The 19,617-nt window shown below is 36.1% G+C and overlaps 2 protein-coding genes across 2 annotated transcripts; both read right to left on the reverse strand.

Moving 5' to 3' along the window:
* Nucleotides 1–310: 310 nt before the first annotated feature.
* toporsa (topoisomerase I binding, arginine/serine-rich a) lies at nt 311–15,924 on the reverse strand. Its single transcript, XM_079421466.1, has 11 exons — nt 15,726–15,924; nt 15,511–15,586; nt 12,369–14,953; nt 10,909–10,921; nt 6,624–6,710; nt 6,341–6,399; nt 6,058–6,225; nt 4,641–4,743; nt 4,295–4,534; nt 1,476–1,598; nt 311–1,348 (listed from the first exon to the last, which is right to left on the reverse strand). Exons 3-11 carry the CDS (start codon nt 14,948–14,950, stop codon nt 1,310–1,312), a joined length of 3,414 nt encoding a protein of 1,137 aa, XP_079277592.1. The 5' UTR covers nt 14,951–14,953; nt 15,511–15,586; nt 15,726–15,924; the 3' UTR covers nt 311–1,309.
* Nucleotides 15,925–16,522: 598 nt separating this feature from the next.
* ndufb6 (NADH:ubiquinone oxidoreductase subunit B) lies at nt 16,523–18,141 on the reverse strand. Its single transcript, XM_079422091.1, has 4 exons — nt 17,816–18,141; nt 17,566–17,658; nt 16,817–16,861; nt 16,523–16,693 (listed from the first exon to the last, which is right to left on the reverse strand). Exons 1-4 carry the CDS (start codon nt 17,993–17,995, stop codon nt 16,622–16,624), a joined length of 390 nt encoding a protein of 129 aa, XP_079278217.1. The 5' UTR covers nt 17,996–18,141; the 3' UTR covers nt 16,523–16,621.
* Nucleotides 18,142–19,617: the final 1,476 nt, after the last annotated feature.

The raw sequence follows: 19,617 nt of genomic DNA on the forward strand, positions 1-19,617 counted from the left end.
ATGATAACCCTAGTAGGCTAAAAGTATCTGGACGCAGCATTACGGCTAATATATAAAATTTAAATTTTTAACATATAATATTTGTTCTTTACTTGGTGAATGATATGGCTAAATGGAGTTAAATCGAGGAAAGATAACGAAGTCGTCCGTTTATTGGGTATGCGCTCAAACCAAATAACCTATTAATATGTGGCTTATATTTCTCAGTTCTGAGAAAATAAGATATTTTCGATAAGTTTATGATGTTTTACGCTAGGCTAAATAAATGCAACCCTCTATATGCCACCGTGAAGTTTTGTTTTTTGTTTTTGTAACGCATAATTTGGGTTCTTTAGCCTATATCATCGCCTCGCCAGCTTTGAGTGCAAAGAAATAGTGATATTGAGCGGAACTAATGCTTATTTTTATTTATTTACACAGTTTACCTCCTGCATATAGCAAATAACCTGTGAAATCTATGAAAGACAGCTAAAAGAAAGAAAGAAAAAATGTAGCTAATTATTTAAAGCTTGATATAGCCTAGAGACAGTTACATTTACCAAAGTGCAAAAGACAAATGGTTATTATTGAGGGGTTGTCTCTGAAGAGATTGCTACATTACACCGAATACAACAAGGGGACAGTAAGGTTGGCTGATCGAATCTCATGAAAGGAACAGAAAATAATTAGATCAGAAATCAAAGTTAGATGTCCTCCATTTTGGAAGCAGAAACATTATAAAACATGATACACGGAGATCTGTTACCATTCCTCTAGGCAAAAACACTGAAGAGAAAACAGTATTTATTTCTGACAACCAAAGTTTTTCAATTTTTCTTACAAATATGCATCTGTTCTTCACAAACCTCTGGAAAAGCAATGTGCTGCTGACTCAAAATGGAGGGGTTTCAACAATGCACTAAAATGTGGCACAGCGAATAATATCCAACACAATTTTCATAGGGAAAAACAGCATATATTTATTTGTGGTTATGAAATACATGCATTTAGTTTTATATCCAACCAAAACTTATATTGTGATTTATCCAAGGTACTTCAAGGTGTAACAACACTATACTGCTACTATTAAAAGGCACTGGAAAACAATGTGATAATCAATAGATCCTGTCCTCTGGCAATGCTACCATGCATTACATTTTAAACAAACACCATTTTGAAAAGAAAAATAACAGCCATGTCAAGAAGGAAGACAAACCCCTTTTTCTTTTTTATTTAGGTTAATAATGGTAGAAATGTCAGGCTTGTTTACAGATACAAGATTGTAGCTGTGGACACCACATCTTGGATGGCTCCTCAATGACCGGATACTTTAATGTTTGGGCAACATTACTGATGACTGTGACATCAGCTGGGCAACAACAGAAAGGAAAACTCATTATAGATGTCATATTTAGAAAAAAAAACATCTGTTACATAATTACATATATATATTTTTTTTAAAATCAGTAATTTACATTAAAGAGATTTAAACTCACTTTTTGTGCATTTATTGTGCTCTCCCAGTCCATCTGACAGATCTGTGGGATTGCTGTGAGCAGGATGCTGCTAGCTTTATTTGCATTCTCTTTCATGGTTTTCAGAACATTGTCCACACACACCTAGAATTAAAAAAAAGTAGCTAAGTTTGATATATGCAGGTTTACAAAAAAAATTACATGAGAAAAAAAAAGACAAATTAAAATTAATGGACCAGCAAGCAAGAGATCAACCATTAATTTATGACTGGGCAGTAAATGCAGAAATTCAGTTTGAACTTAAAATGATCACATTTATTTTTAAAATTAAACTTTACCTCTAAAAACAAACAACATCCTCAAAACAGATATCAGGCTGTTAAGTCTCCGAGTCTCACATTTGCCTGTAGCCACTCAGATAAGACAGATAAGGTTGCCATGAGTCATGAATAACCTGTCACAAGTTAAAACTGAAAATGGAAACATTTATGCTCAAGCAACAGATGGACTATTGTCTCTAATTAATACCAGACTTTGTCAGCCATTTAGCTGTCTACAGTTACATTGTGCATTCACATTTATAGAGGACAATGTCAGGATCTACAGTTAACCTACTGAATCAAGACAGCAACAAGAAAAATCATGCGTGATTGAGAAAGAAAACTGAACTACAGTCTAGTTTTTTTATCACCAAAGTTTTCCTTTAGAGGAACTGACTAATTGGTTGGCAGCAAAATATGTGTGATTGTCTGTGCATGAGTCAGAGAGAGAATGAGAATACAGGACAGGGACGGAAGGATGTGGTGAAGTGGGGAGTGAAAACTAGAGGTCAGCAGCAGGAACTCGGAAGGAGGACTCTGAACTGTGAGGGGAAGTAAACATTGCCGAAAACTACCAGCCGAACCGGTCGTCCGGCTATCGGAAACAATAATCTGCAGAGAGTTCACTGACTTAAAAATGAATATCCTATAAAAAAAATCCTTCTTACTCAGAAGATATAAACAACTTTGAACATGTTTCCGTTTTTTCTTATGTCCTTTCTTTGAAATGGCATCAAAATATTATGTACAGTTTCACTGTCAAAACACGTACTGCCTACTTAAAATGAAAAGAGTGAAAAAAACACTTCACTACATAACAAAAGGCTTTTATGTGGCATGTGTAACCAAGAGACAAATACTTCCATTTATGGGGGGGGGGTCTTTTTTAAGTGAGCATTTGCCACAGATATAAGGACCAAAGGAATAGCTGGGCTTATATGGACCCAATGTTGTAGATATTAATGAATTCTGCTGCCAAAATGAGTATTTGCTTTTGAATTACTAAACAGAAAAAAAAAAAAAAATCTTGTTTTTGTCTAATGAAAATCATTATCTTTACTTGAAAGGGCATCCATCGCAAGACACATTCAGTATTGTTTTTTTAACTCAGAAAATGTAATCATGTTTTTGAGATAAAACAAGATGGAAAAAAGTATTGATGGTCTCATTTGACCTAGGGATGCATTTAAAACCTCTATACTGTTCTAGCATGCAATCTTTGTGAATCTGTGTATTTTGGCACAGTTTCAGTTCCATGCTGAAATTTTTTTTTGACTCCAGTTGAAACCCTGTCCATTCACTTAGCACTGATTAAGGAAATCTTATGCTTTTTTTCACGCACACATTTATGAGTCTGTCTCCTGCACAAAAGTTTTTTTGGCCTGTGTGGGAGTAACATCAAAGCTGTACATGTGCACAGCTTAGAAAGACTATTGGCATGAACTCTACTGACTTAAAGAGACATACAGACATACCCAAACACACACAAAAGAAAAAGTAAGGTTCATGTAAGGTTATCTGTAAGGTAATCTAATTATAAATACCATAACCTAACCCAAATCCCTACCCTGAAAGAAAACTATATATATAAAAAAAAAAAAAACAACAACTTTAAAATACAATAAATACAAAAAAAAAAAATTCAATTGGGTTAATATCATTATGTACACTATTCTGAAATACAAATGTGATTATCTTTTATTTTCTTTTATTTATTAACTTTTCATCGTCTAGTTTGTATATGACAGTAGTAATATTCAATAGTGTGTAGTACAAGCCATGTGTGAAATCGTTAACTTCTCAGACTTCAAAAAAGTACAAATCACAGAAGTCTGTTCACCAGGAGCATCTGTAACCTTAACAGTCCAATTGTTTGGTGTTTTAAGATCAACGGCCTTTATGATTATGAATGCATACACAAAGCAAGAACCCATCAGCGAAGAAGAAAATTGAGCAAAATACCCAAGGTGAATGAAAGGGGCCATCAAACACTAAGAAAAATGAAGTGACAGAAAACCTCAACCTTCACCTTGAAACCCCTGTTTCCACAAAAACCGACAGCAGAGAGCTTCACAAAGCCAGCATCTATGAAAGAGCTGCAACTGCTAAAAATTTAATCACAGACACCAATACTAAAAATATGATGTCATGATCATAAAACCAGGACAGTTGGAGGGAGCACCAGAATGAACTTCAACATCAACATTTGAGGTTGAAAGTTATATTAAAGGCAAATGGTAGTAAAACATTTAGAAATATTGCCTATTTCCCAGGTGTTCACATTATTTTGTCCAACCCCTTTAAATATATATATATATATATATATATATATATATATATATATATATATACATATCTATATATAAAAAAATTACAAATGCGAATGTCCTTGTATGTCCTGAAAAAAAGGTTCTGTCATATTTATCTCACTTCTGCCAAAACAGAATAGTCTATAATATATGGATAAGTAAATACACACACACTGTACAAACACATAAACAGAAGTTTCTATCTGCTCACCGCCTCTTCGTGCTCTTTCCAGCAGTCATAATCAGTTGCCATTGCAATACTAGCATAACACAACCCGGCCTCCTTGGCAAGAACCACCTCCGGTACTGTGGTCATGTTGATGACATCAGCGCCCCATTGTCTAAACATGAGGCTCTCTGCCCGAGAGGAGAAACGAGGACCCTCTATGGTCACCATTGTCCCTCGGGTGTGACACTTCACACCGAGTCCCTGGGCAACCTCCACGAGCACCTACAAGAGGAGGTAAGAAGAAGGAATGAGAACAAGAAAAAATAATAAGAATGAGAATAGTAAGATGGACCATGAGACAGACAGAGAGCTGAGAAATGTCACTGACCTCTCTAGTCCTGTTGCAGAAAGGTTCAGCCATAGGGATGTGGCACACACCTGGGGGGCTGGTGGGCTGCCCATCATAGAATGTCTGGACACGTTTTGTTGTTCTTGAATTTAGGGCGGTGTGTGACATTTTTGCGTGGAAATTAAAGTTAAAATGAAATATGAATATAAACCAAACTGTGTCCTCAAATTCAAGGTGGTTCAAATCATCATACAGGCAAATGTTCACTTCAACAATGAATAAGTGTTGTCAATGAGTTTGAAGTGTGAAAAAAAAAACCCCACCAAAGGCAGGATTTTGAGCAGCCTCTAAAGTTCTATCTTAGCACTGGCGACAGATGCTGATTGCTAGCACCATTACTGTATTTATATACTTGTGTGAAAAGAATGTGTTTAAATTTTATGACAGTTTGTGTCGTTCGACAGACGTATCTGGTGTGTGACCTTCTGAATTTGGACTTCTCTCAAAGTTTTGTGACATTCAGCTAAACTTTACGTTCCTCAAGAAACATTTCTCTCTAGCAAAATAATATTAAATGGAGATAAGAGATGCTTAAGACAGGAAGCCTGTCGCAGGAAGCTGGTTTCGGTGGCTGCCCAAGTAATTTTAAGTTTGGGTTGAGCATACTGTGGTTTTTCAATCTCAAGAAGGTGGATTTGGATTTTACTGGGGTTTATTGGCAAAAGCTCCAGAACTGAGGTACTACAATGTACATTGAAATTGCATGGTTGCAGTCATTCCATATCGAGTTCAAAACACAAACCTGGTCAATGCAAGTTTTTTTTTTTTAAACAATCAGGTTTTGGCCGTCGTGGGCAATATGGTTTAAAGATACAACATTTCAGATACAAAAATAGCAGAGCAACAGTTTGGTCAACCATTGATATTGTTTTACTCTGCATGGTTCAATGAACCTAAAGACAGAGCTATAGATGTCTTTAGGCCAAATTGCTCAAAATAAAATAAAATGTAACTATTTGTCTTCCCTGAACATTAATGTAGAGTATTACTGTTTGGAAAACAAGAACAAGAGGAAAAAAACAACAACACTAGAAAGATCTAAAATGTCTGTATTTTTTTTAATGATATTGATATAGTTATTGATATAGTGTCTGGATGCTAGATGTTAGTGATGGGGTGTCGATTCCTCGACTCCAAATAGCCCTAGTGTCTATCATTGAGTGCACTTTAATCAAGAAGTGAATAAAATAAATGGAGGAACTCCTATGATACTTGCTGATGGTAAAACAAAGCTTTGGGAAGGTCATTCCTATGTTCCCAGGGTTTTGTGTTCAAAGAGTTCTAAGATTCCAGGGCCCCAAGTTTACAGGGTTGATTGTTTCCATCAATCATTTTTTGTTGTAAGTGTGAAATTGAAAATGTGATGACAAATGATTATAGAGAAATTAACACTAACCTATCAATAAACTGGTCAATCAAAACAATGTCCCCAGGCTGGATGTCCTCTCTGAGGGAACCACATGCTGTGGTGACTAACAGGTGAGTACAGCCCTCTTCCTTCAGGGCCCAAATATTGGCCTGGTAATTTACATTGGTGGGCATTATGGTGTGTTGTCTCCCATGCCTTGTAGAGGGGGAAAAGTTATAGATTAGACTTCTGTCCTTGATGAATATAAAACCAGAAGACAAATATAAGTCAGATTGTATATCGTATCGTATATATCCTGCAGTGTAATTACCTTGCAAGAAGTACACATTCGACATTCTTTATTTTGCCCAAAATTAGAGCATCAGATGGCTGTCAATAGAGAGGAAGAAATGAGTATGGATGAATACACTACTGGCTCTGCCTATCAATACAACTGTTATATATTATTGAGCGCACATGATTTAGAAGAAAACCATGATTAGCTATTATTTCAACTACTGAGTTTAATTAAAGCAAATGCATATATTCATTTCCAAATGCACTCTCCCATAATTATGCATGCAAGAACGTAGACACAATGCAGAGACACTCACCTTTCCAAATGGCGTGACTACATACCGTTCTGTCCTTCCCTCCAGGATATCTGGATCATCAAGACCAGATCCACCAATTATTCCTATCTATGAGAACATGATGTTTTATAGACATATCTGAATGTGGGTATTCCAACACTCGCAAATATTTTATATTGACAAAACATATAGGACGTGGTTCATTAAAAATATATATATTTAAATGATATTCATACTCTGAGGCAATTTTCACAATATATAGATGCAAGATGGTACCATTTGCTTTTGTATGCAACAAGCGAGAGCAAGTCTGTGATACTGTATGTACTTTACTGCATGAGCCATGAAGTGCCTGTTTCAGTTACCCAGATGAACATTCTGATTTACAGTGTTGCCATAGATATCCAACCACTAAATGCCATTACTGAACAAACAGAATCAAGTATTCCAGAAGACAGTAGTCTTAAGCACTGAAGTTGAGGACAGCCAAGTCACTTAACCTGAATGATTTCCTAGACAGTTTGCTAAACACCATCAGAATAGAAGAATCCAGAATGCAGCTGAAAAATAGGTTTATTTCATTCTGCTTCTCATTCTTTGGCTCCAGAGGAGTCACTTTAGTATAATACTAGTTTTGCACAATAGGAGGGTGCAATATTTTATTTTGTATATGAAGAGTTCATTTGCAAAAAACGATAACTCAGAAATCATGTTTTTTACATATTTTTTTATTGCGCATCCCAATCCCAAGTAATATCAGTCAAACTGCAGTTGGGTTGTTTTGATTAAGTAATAATAACTGACACAAATACAGGTAATTTACTAAATTAAAGTTCATTGAAAGTATGTTTTTTTTACATATTAAAAGTTTGTTTTATAGCAAAAGCAGATAACTCCAACAGTCGTTTTTTGGCAAAACCAGATAATTCCACATTTCATGTTTTAGAGTTTAAAAAAAAAACACTCGTTTAATCTTTGTAATCTCTTTAGATGACAATGTAGATGCCTGACAAATGTTGTTGGTGTTGTGATTATAGATTTATGGATGTGATTACATGCAATACACAGAGCTTTTCCCTCACCATTGTAACACACTGCTTTTGCAAGGCTCCTTGAAAACGTTTCAGCTTTTATTTTCCTTTTTCGACCTGAAGAAGATATCACAGGTTCATCAAGTTCGTCGAAATGATCCATCCTCGATCAACTTATTAGTAAGCTTTGACGAAACTCCTCTCAGCTAGCACGTCTTTTCAAAGTGAAATTAGCACTTTGTCACCTGACCTGAATACAGCGTGCTGATTCGCTAGAATGGTAGTAAAACGTGTGTAGGATTCAGATCGCGTTAAATGTGGAGCATAATGCACTTTTTTTTTTAAATTGGCATTTATCGGTTTTTGCAAATGAACTCTTCATGTATATATATATATATATATATATATATATATATATAATATTTTATATATATGAATTGTTAATTCTCTTTAACTTTTATTTAGGCCTAATTGACAAAAGTAAAAGAAAAGATTTCCAAAGTTTTCACTGACCAACGTAAATATATTTTGTAAATATGAACAAATTTTGTTTTCAACACATTCCAAAAATTTGTTACAGAGGCAAAATAAAAGTGAAAAGGTTATAGAATGCCCACATTAAACTGTTTTGAAATAGTTCACAGTAAGCAGGTGAACTGGTAATAGGTCAAGGTATCATGTTTAGGTATAAAAGGAGCATCGTATAGCCACATGGGCTCAGGAGTACTTCAGAAAACTGCTGTCAATTAGCACAGTCTGCTGCTGCATCAAGAAATGCAACTTGAACATCTGTTACTCTAGGAGAAAGCTATACATCAATTCTATGCAGTGATGCTGCTGGGTTCTCTGAGCCAGAGCTCATCTCAGATACAAAAATAGCAGAGCAGCAGTTTGGTCAACCGTTGATATTGTTTTACTCTGCATGGTTCAATGAACCTAAAGACAGAGCTATAGATGTCTTTAGGCCAAAGATAGTGAAAATGTGTGCTATACTCAGATGAGTCCACATTTCAACTTGTTTCTGGGAAAAATGGATTTTGCGTTCTCAGTCCCAAAGACCAAAGGGGCCATCCAGACTTTCATTAGCGACAGAAGCAGAGGCAAATGTCTGTCATGGTATAAGGGTGCAGAAAATCAAACGGCATGGGTGACTGGCATATGTGCGAAAGTACCATTGACATGGAGGCATACACTGGGATTGTACAGAGACATATACTGCCATCAATTTGATGTCTTTCATGAGAAGTCCATGGTCATTATATCAAGACAATGCCAGGTCTCATTCTGCATGTGACAGTGTGGTTTCGTAGAGATAAGTGAATGTGCTAGACTGGCCAGCAGATCTGTCTCCTATTGAAAATGTATGGCTCATCATGAAAAGGAGAATCAGAAAACAACAATCACAGACTGCTGAGCATCTGAAGTCTTGTATCATGCGAGGACAACATTTTTTGTTGCAGAACTTTAACAATTAGTATCCTCAATTCCTAAACAGTTAAACATTGCAATTAAAAGGATCGTTGACGTCAGTGTTAAACATGCCTCTGTCTTAACTTTTTTGGAGTGTGTTGCAGCCATCAAAATCAAAATTTGTTCATATTTACAAAACACATTTACATTGGTCAGTGACAACTTTAGAAATCTTTTCTTTGTACTTTTGTCAATTAAATAAATAAATATATATTAGAATTTATTCATATAACAACTTGTTTTTTTGTTTTTTGTTTTCAGCTGTTCATTCCTTTTTGCATCTCAATTTTTTGCATTATAAACATAATAGTTGAGGTATGTTGCAGCCAGAAGTCAAAACAAGCATACACTATATTGCCAAAAGTATTGGGTCACCCCCTTCTAATGAACATGACTTCGACTTCTAATGAACACCAAACACCAATGACTCGTACATAAGGGTACTGTAATTTGACACGTCCAAAACTGTTGCAACAGAGATGGAAATGCAATTTTTAAATACATGAATTATGTTTCCATCTTTGTTGCCACAGTTTTGTTAGTGCCTTTTTCTGTTCTAAAGATGGGGTGTCCCAACACTTTTGTCCTAATAGTGTCTATACAAGTCATTGGTGTCTGGTGATGAGTTTTTGGCTCAAGGTCTACATTTAAAGTCACACCAGAGGTGTTCAGCTGGGATCAGGACTTGGCTTTCTGCAGACCAGTCAAGTTCTTCCACACTGACTGAATCAATCATGTCTTTTTGAACCGTGTCTTATACACAGAGGCACTGTCATGTTAGAATAGAAAAGGGTCCTGTCCAAACTGTTGCTATAAAATTAGAAGCATACAATTCTGTAGAATATCATTATATGCTTAAACATTAAGATTTGTACTCATAGAAATGACTAAAGTAGTCAAACATGTTCATTAGAAGGGGGTGACCCAATACTTTTGGCAATATAGTGTATCTAATGACATGAGAATGATGGAAATATATTTAGTTGATTAAACTATCTAATTTTAATTAATTGAATATATAAATATGATTGTGAATGTTGCAGTTATACTTAATAGTTCCCAAACAATAAAAACTAGAATTTTTTTTTTTTTTTTTTGTGGCGGTTAGGATCAATGATGAATATTACTGACTAGTGTTACATATTGAATGTGAAAAGAAAGAAATAACCTAAACATTGGCTTTTCAGAAAATGTACTCTTTGGATCCACAAAAAAAAAAAAAGATATTTTGAAGAATGTTAGTAACCAACAGCTGATAGTAGTCATTGACTTTCAAAGTATGGGGGGAAAATACTATACCATCAACTGTCTGGTTAACATTCTTAGGCTGATGATACATGGGGCAACTTTGGTTAATGTTACTGTCAACGCAACGGCCAACCAATTGAGACACAGGGGCCCATGACCGATCTAAAGTATCCAGATAGAAATCGGCTACCAATTCTCAGTGGGAAAGTGCCCAAGAAACATTGCTCCAAAAAAGTTGCTCAGCAAACTTGCTCAAAAAGTTGCCCCGTGATTCATCAGCCTAAGCAACATCATCTTTTGTGTTCAACAGAAGAAACTCAGACAGGTTTGGAACAAACAGAGGGTGAGTAAATAATGGCAGAATTTTCTTTTTGGGGTGAACTATTCTTTTAATGCTTCATTTATAAGTTTTGGGGCTAAGTTTCAATCGGGGTGCTGTTAAGACAGTCACTTCATAATGGTTTAATGCTTTCAACGTGCCAGCAAACCGAAATGTAGGATAGTAGTCGTATGTTTTGTACGTTTTAGACTATATTTTACATTATAACTGTAACAACCGAAACTCCTTTCCTACCAAAGAGAAAAAGAGCATCGAGTATACAAAACAGTCTAAAGTCTAATAACATCGACTGTACCGACCAAACAACGTTACATGTAATTATACAATTACGTAATAGTTATTTCACGCCCACAGAAATATTAACATACGGTAGTCTTATATGCATAAGCCCAAGTTAGCTAGCGGCTCCAGGAAGAAGCGGTAAAGCATATTTTCATGCTCTATAATAAAGTGCGAAACGGGCTGCTGACATTGGATGTAAAGAAAAGTGCTGTATACTGCCAAATATAATACAGCGATATTGTTATAAATGTAATCTTCATTTAAGAACTTAATTAATGCAACATTTTAGTGGCGTGTTGATGTGAAATCACTGCAGTGGTCCATCTCTATTTTCTTGCATAACGTTACATATTCTCCATGTGTACGCCCATATATTTCATGATAATAATGGTTCAATACTATTAGATTTACCTTTATGTGACTGTTCGATGCCATTTTCTTTCACGTGTAAAACACATCAGCTATTTTTTTTTCTTGTGAAGGAACTAGGAAACTGAATAGAAAGATGCGCATTAGCGCCACCTACTGAGTGGATCCCAGATCAACAATAGTCTAAAAAAATAAAAGAAAAAGAAAAGTATGGTGCATGATTTAGCCCACTAAACACCATCATGACAACACGTCAATAAAAGAATATAATTAACATGAACTAAGAGAAAACGTTTACCAGGATTTATAGAAATGTATAAGAAATATTACATAATGAGTTGGGAATAATCCTTGCAAAAAAAAAAAATCACATTTTTGTGCATATTTTGCAGTAAAATATCATGTGTTGGCTAATAAAACATAATGAATTTTCAACATAGATAACATATACTTTTTTCTTATAGCGGTTTACATTGTTTTACCTTTAAAAATGTTCAGTGTATTTTCTGAAAGTTTTAGAAATCTGAATGTAAATGACAAAAATGAATAATGAATGCCTGTGCATGAAACTGTTTCCAGACTATTTTAAGCAAACATACAAATACAATGTGTAAAAGAACACATTATAAAAGAATACATTCAGTAAAGACACATTTATGATCCTTTTCAATTTATTTGACATATTATTGAATTATTTGACATATCATTATTTAACACTAACCTTTGAAAATTGGTGACTGTTAATTTGCTTGCATAGGGGAGTTTGAAATGAAATACATTTTCCATTAAATCACAAATGCAAATGTACATATACCTTAAATGAAACCCCAAATCAAAATCACATTTAAAACCCATCCATTTTGTATTTATAAAACACTGAAAATACATGTGGGCATTACAGCAATAGTCCTTTGCCAATCATTATTTGCCACAAATTGAGGAGTTCAGTTAAACTGAACATACTAACTCACAAAGGCATTGTGTTAATCTGTCTGGGATGGTTCCCTGCATCACCCACAGAACTACATCCAGTTCCAGCAGTTGACTCTTGCTCCATGTCCAGGAATCTGAGTTTCTGTAGCACTGTTTGCTATTGTGACAGTGGAGTCAGCTGCACAGATATTACTGGTTGAGGGTTCACAGATATTACTGGTTGAGGGTTCACTGGGGTCAGCACTGTCACTGTCGCTGTCACTAGCAATTGTAATGAGAACAGGGCTGCTTTTTCCCACCCTCTCCTCACTATTATGTCTCCTACTCTTCCTCTTGTGTTTCTTCTTGTGATGTTTCCGACTGTGACCCTCAGATTTGTCATCTCTGCTTGGACTCCTGCTTTTCCTCTTGAACTTTTTGTGATGCTTCTTGTATTTCTTTTTTGCATCATCTTTAACAGAATCAGTAAACAATGTGCTAGAGGGTTCCTCATGATGCTTTGTTTTGTGTTTCTTTTTCCTGCCATGTTCATCATGCCGTGATGTCTGATGTGAGGAGCTGGAGTTGATTCTAGAATTGCTCCTTGAGCGACTTCTGTTCTGACGATTGGAAGAGTTGACTCTAGAACTGCTCCTTGAGCGTCTCCTGTTCTGACGATTGGAAGAGTTGACTCTAGAATTGCTCCTTGAGCGACTTCTGTTCTGACGATTGGAAGAGTTGACTCTAGAACTGCTCCTTGAGCGTCTCCTGTGCTGACGGTTGGAAGAGTTGACTCTAGAACTGCTCCTTGAGCGTCTCCTGTGCTGACGGTTGGAAGAGTTGACTCTAGAACTGCTCCTTGAGCGTCTCCTGTGCTGACGGTTGGAGGAGCTGGACTTAATTCTAGAATTGCTCCTTGAGTGACTTCTGTCCTGACGGTCCCTGCTTCGTCTTCTACTATGCGATCGAGAACAAGAGCGATCATGTACACTTCTGTAATAGCTGGTGTAGGATGAGCGTGTCTCTGTATAACATCTCCTGCTGCTGTCTCTTTGACGGTAATGGCTATATGAATGCCAATAAGATGAGGTGTGGTGACTTGTCTCTTTTTCTCGTCTCCCCTTATGCTTGCGCTCTTTTGACAATGGGTATTTCCTGCTACGAGAGGAGGAGTGTGTCCTGCTGCTGCGTGAGGATCCTTCTCTAGATCCCAACAACTCCCTTTCATGATACCCTTTGCCATATTTATCTTCTTTTCTTGGGTGACTAGAGGTATTCTCAGGTGAGCGAGAGCATCTCGTTGGCATCCTCGAGGTTCTCTGAGTGTCAGTGGGAGACAAATCAGACTCTGAAGTAAATCGAATGTGCTGGGGTGCCCGAGGGCTTTGTAGCTCTGCATTCTGCTCAGAATGTTCTGAATCAGATGAAAGCTGGACCAGTTCTGGAGTCCTTTCTGACACTGGCTTAACATAGCTGATAATAACACAGTCATCATCACTGCCAGCGGAATGCTCCTCTTCCACTGCAATAATGCCAGTATTTGCTGGACGGTCTTGATGTGGCACAGCAGCAACAGACACTACTGCTTCCCCTACACTACTATCAGAATCCGAGTCCCTCACAGGGAAAGGTAATACCTGAGATGGCTCTGAGGAGTAGGATGGCCCTGGGGTCTCATCATCCCATGCTGTTTGACTTAAAGTCAGACTAGGAGTGGCATAATCCTGGGATCCTGATACTAAAGAATCACTTTCATCTTCAGAGATGGCGATCACAGAGGTTTCCGAACTGCTACCCTCTCCGGAGGGCCGAGGCAAGTCATAAACAGCACGCTGGTCATATGCCTCCATGTTGAACGGGGATTGAGCAAAACGAAGAAACTCATGCAGGAAGTGCTCTGTATGGGATAGCAAGAAGGGTCGAATCTCGTGTACAACAGCCTGGTCGTCCAAGTTATGTCGAGTGATCAAAGTCATGATTATGTGCTGCACTATGTTCACAAGGGAACCGTGAGTACCATACAGAACAGTCAGCTCTCGTCTCAACCAAGGCACGAGCCTGTGGAGACAAGCAGGATTTCTTTTGAAGAACTCTGCAGAAGTCTCCCTGCTACGACCGCCATCCTGCACGCCCTGGACTCGCACACCTCTTCTGTACAAGGCTCGTCTGAATTTAACCATTTCTTGTTCATGAAGACTTTGCACAGATCTTCCCTCCCTCTCTCTTCGTCTTACTGCCAACCTCCTTAACATGCTATGGAGATCTCTGTTGTGCCGCTGTGAAAGAGATCCCCTCAGGCCCTCAAATATGACCCCATGGTCAGGAGGAGGAGACGTTCTCCTCGGTGCTGGCCTGCGGTCGCCTGTAAGCGTGGTGCGATACCTGAATCTTTGCCCTCCCATGTTGCCAAACGAGCCATTTTCAGTTGGTCGCAGGTCAAACCTCTTGTAGTTATCTTCAGACTTAATGGTGTGATAAACTGAATTAAATGGCTGTTTGCACAAAGGGCATTCTGCTTTGTTCTTCGACCACTCGTGGATGCAGCAGAAGCAAAACTTATGCAAGCACACATCCAGATATGATATGTTTTTGAAATGATCCAAGCATATTGGGCATTTTGATTCTGGAGATGCTCCTTTTGATACAGTGTTTAACACAACTCCTGACAGGCGCTCCTTCATCTGTGGTGATGCCATAATCTGATGGAAGAAATATTTGAATTATTAGGGTACTCGCATTTGCTACATTTGTGTGTAAAAGTGATAAAGTGTTTAAATTTAATTGAAATTATAAACGAAAAGAATAAGAATGAACTAAAAATTATTATTATTATTTAAGGGGGATCAAGTCAAAACTGTCAAGGTGATCCAACTGTCCTGACATGATAATAAAGAAAACGTTTTCGTTAAAATAAAACCATATTCGGCAGTATAGCATAATTTTTTATTATTTCTTAGGGACAAAAAGTATTATTTTAACAAATCAGCTTCACTGTTTATTAATATTTAAAAACATTTTGCCCGCCCAAATCATTACTATATGATTAAATACGGTCACATAAATAGCAATTATGTGATCCTATTTACTCATCTTATTTCTTATTATTAATAAACTAATTTATGACAGAAATAACATAATATTGGTTTTGACCATGTTTACAAAATGTAAATAAATGCCTATTTAAGCGCAATAAATACATTTTTATTTAAAAACGAAGAAAAAAAACATCTCTTTCAAAATGCTGTTTTAAACTTACTCTTTTGTGTAACGCATTTGTTGAAACTTTCGAAGTAAATTACTTATATCCTCTGAATTCTTCTGGGAGCATCTCGCTTAAATATCCGAAACAAATAAAAGAGCATTATGACTTGCACTGTTTAACAACAACAACAACAACAATAATGATGATGATGATAATAATGTTTTACAGAATCCACAAAAACATGTTGACCTGAAGATAATGTAACTTACTGCCTAATAAACCAGCGCCGTTTTAAAGATCAATGCACGATATCTAAGAAGCCTGTAACGCATTATATCTTACGGATTATTGCTAACGTACACCTTTACAGCTTCAAGCATAAAAGCGCTTAATAACGACCAAAAAAAGATACAACTCTGTCGGTCTACATAAGCAATGTTGGTCATCATGACGTAACAAAACAAGAGCATAGCGGAAGTGAATCCTATCAAACTTTCAGAACGTCCTGTTTTTCACTTCAAAATAAAGGTCCATCAACCTTGTGCGAAACAAACATCAAAAATCGAGTTTAAATTTTGAAGCGGTGATGATGTACCAGGAAAGTAGCTCCTTCTAGTTGTGGTTTATGCTTTTCATTTCATAATTTCAAAATACTTAAACATTCAGACAATTCTGAGAACTGTTGACTACATAGCAACGACAAAGCTCGAGGAGCATTTAAGAAAATATTTTAATTTAATAATCTAATATTCAAACAAAGACTTTAATAGTTTACTCCCCTTATTATTTGTCATTGTCTTATTTGACATTTAAAGCACTGAATTGCGATACGTTTTTTCAAAATCATGCAATAACAAGGTCAAAGACACTATTGTTGCCAAGAATGTCGCTCTTGGCTCTTCATTGTGCTTTTCATTCAAATAATTCAAGACTCTTCTTTCATGAGATGTGTGGAGTAAAAAAAAAAAAGAAAAAAAAAGGGATTGAATTAGCTCAATTTTATGGATCTCAGAATGTACACAAAGGGGTGTGATACTGTCATTCAAAGGCACAGAATAGGCATTCAGAATCTGTATAATACATTTTATTGACATAGTATACACACAAACATGTTTTTACAACCAGTGCTGACAGGTATGTCTATACTGAATATAAACTGGCTTTTTCAGTGATGACCATGACTGTCTGCTTCAGGAAGATCTGGGACAACTTCTCCTGTTTCCAAAATGGTGTCTCCCTGAAAAACATACACACACAAAGAACATACATAAACATTAAAATGAATGATTATTTGAAGGTAACTTACAAAACTTCTTTTGATTATTAGTGCAATAATACGGTTTGGACCAAATATACTTACAGGAAACAGTCTGGGTTTAAGAACAACAATTCCATATGGCATTTTCTGTGGAAACAAGAAATATCTATTTGAACTTTAAATTAGGCATGACATCGATCAGCCAAAGCACAAAGATATTTGGTGTTACATTTTATCTGCAACCTATGTACACATAATACAAGCCTTTATGAAAATATTTAGATTACATTTATTAAATGTAATAAAATGATGAATACATTCGACATTCCTTGAAATAAGGTCATAAAGGCTAAGATTATGTTGCGATGATAATAATAATAATAATAATAATAATAATAATAACAACAACAATAAGCTTTATAATTGTTATCTCCATTATACCAAGTAGGAAAAATACTACATTAATTACATTTTATTTAATAAAAGAATGTGCATCCTCAACTGGAACCAATCATTCGGTACCGCTCTGGACAGTGAGTTCTCCCTAAAAATTCTTCTATTAAATAAATTATATATATTGCAATAATGTAAAATTATACATACTGCAATAATTTTATTGTAACTGTAATAGGCCTATTTATTTTTATTGTAATAATTACATTTGTGTGTAAATTGCATTTCTTTTTAATATATGCATCTAATGTAGGAGTATTCAGAAAATAATTAAATCGCATCTAAGTCTTATAATTATAACCTCTACAGTCATTTTAGGACAGAGCACAAATTGCAGTTCTGTTCAATGGAAGCAGTGCATCTGTAAATGAAACAGTATAAAAGCAGCATGAACTTACACTGACGTGGTACTTCACGTAGTAATGCACGATCCAGGCTGGGATCAGAATCCGCGTGACAGCAAAAACACTGGCATTATAGGCTTTAAATGTCTGGTTCATCCACATAACAAGAAGATAAGACATTGCATGTTATATTAGTATAGTGCTGGTAAAATGCTCAGATAATTCAGAGCATTGCAAATACCTAAACACAATATACGTTTATACTTTACTTGTGTTTAATCCGCTATATAGATCATAAACTCACGTATAGTCTCCAGAGTGTCTTGGGCTGCAGAAACCCAGCCCAGAGTCGCTCGATGCGGCCGGGTGTTTTAGGTGCAACGACGGGTTCTCGAGGACTCAGCTCCTGATCTTTGAGCCACTGCCGTCGAAGCTTTGTTAACTGCTCAAAGCGGAGTTTTTCATCCGCTAAGTGCCCAGCCATATTGATTTTCTCTTATTCCTCAAATAAAGCCGAATTTACAATGACATCTAAAGAGGACAAACCTCCCAGAGTGCAACGCGAATTCAGGAATATCAATATAAATATCGACACCTGCTGATCTGGAGTCAAATCACTTGCGACGATTCGCACCACACGAGGTCGTGCGTTATTCAAAAAACTGCCTGTGCACTTTCTTCGACAGAAGAGCTCAAGATTTTTTTCTTTACTTTATCATAGCTATGCTAGGCCCTACTGGTAGATCATCTGGGTGCAAAAAGTATATTTCGTCATTTATGGTTCAAAAGTAGGCCTAGTAATTATTTGCTGAATTATAAATTGCAAATATTTAATTATAAAACATTTTTTTTTTACCAGTGCCCAACTGGCAATTAGTCTATATTTTTCACTGTATGCTGCCTTTCAGGTCACACACCTCAGTAAGTTAGAATACTGGAAACCAAAATGAATTTACTGCTCTATAATATTCTGAATATCAAACCTCTTTATGGCTGGTTTATGGGTGTCTTTAAGAAACTGTGAATAATGTGCTGAAAAAGTCTCTGGAATGGCATTATGCATATTTGAAATACATATGAAACAACTCGTTAATTTTCCTATTTAAAATGCAAATTAACGCTAATATGGAGCATGCTGCATCTCTTAGTTGTTTATATTTATGGGCTTTTTTGCCTTTATTTTGACAGAACAGCAGAAAGAAAGGAAACAAAAGAAAAAGGGGAACAAGATCTGTCAAGCATCACAAGATGCAGCTGTGCAATGGGAGCACTGCCCACAAGTTTTTTTTATTTTTAATTAATTTATAATTTAGAAACTTGGTATAGGCACTTTCAACTAATTTCAATTGATAGCAGACAATCTCACTCACTATATATATAGATTTGGATAATTTTAGCATTCCATCACTTGCTCACCAGTGGATCCACTGCAGTGAATAGGTGCCCTCAGAATAACAGCTGATAATAACATCATAATAATACACAAATCTAGTAATCTACACAAATCCGGTCATTTATTTAACTTGTGAAGTGAAAAGCTGCATGTTTGGATAAACAAATTCATCAACTTCAAATGTTCCTTCCTCCAGTGAAAAAGTAATCTTGTCTGAATCTGGAGAGCGATATGCACAGATCAAATAAATATGAACAGTCCAAATAAATATGTTTGTGGATTTTAATGTGAGAGGACAACAGGGGATGGACTTTTTTGCGCTGGAGGAAATGTTATTATGGGTTATGGAATTGCCTTAATGATAGATTTGTTTCTCACAAACACAAGATTTTCAATTCACAAGACATTATGGATGGACTGGAGTTCTTCTGATGAAGACACAAACTAATCTACATATGACCTGAGAGTGAGCAAATTTTAATTTTGGGGTGAACTCTTCTTAAGTAAAATGTGGAACAACTTAAGTTATCTGGGGTATAAAAATACCCCAGACCCAAACACACTGAAAAAATAGGTTGGTGTAGGATTTACTCAGAAATTTCTAGTGAAGTATATTTAAAATAGTATTTTCTTGTAAAATTACCATTTTATTTATAGTTTTACAAAATATATTTTTTCCACATATGGAGATTGACAGTACTGGGCTAGAAAAA

This window comes from Barbus barbus (assembly GCF_936440315.1).
Source record: "Barbus barbus genome assembly, chromosome: 7".
Classification (NCBI taxonomy): Eukaryota; Metazoa; Chordata; class Actinopteri; order Cypriniformes; family Cyprinidae; genus Barbus; species Barbus barbus.

Excerpts from the sequence above, each read along its gene's own strand:
- toporsa (XM_079421466.1), bottom strand. The coding sequence starts at position 14,950 with ATGGCATCACCACAGATGAAGGAGCGCCTGTCAGGAGTTGTGTTAAAC. Across the intron at positions 4,535-4,640 it reads TCTGCAACAGGACTAGAGAG|GTGCTCGTGGAGGTTGCCCA; the intron begins GTCAGTGACATT and ends CTCCTCTTGTAG. Across the intron at positions 1,349-1,475 it reads GCACAATAAATGCACAAAAA|CTGATGTCACAGTCATCAGT; the intron begins GTGAGTTTAAAT and ends GTTGTTGCCCAG.
- ndufb6 (XM_079422091.1), bottom strand. The coding sequence starts at position 17,995 with ATGGCTGGGCACTTAGCGGATGAAAAACTCCGCTTTGAGCAGTTAACA. Across the intron at positions 17,659-17,815 it reads AGACACTCTGGAGACTATAC|ACATTTAAAGCCTATAATGC; the intron begins GTGAGTTTATGA and ends TGGATGAACCAG. Across the intron at positions 16,694-16,816 it reads TTAAACCCAGACTGTTTCCT|GGAGACACCATTTTGGAAAC; the intron begins GTAAGTATATTT and ends TATGTTTTTCAG.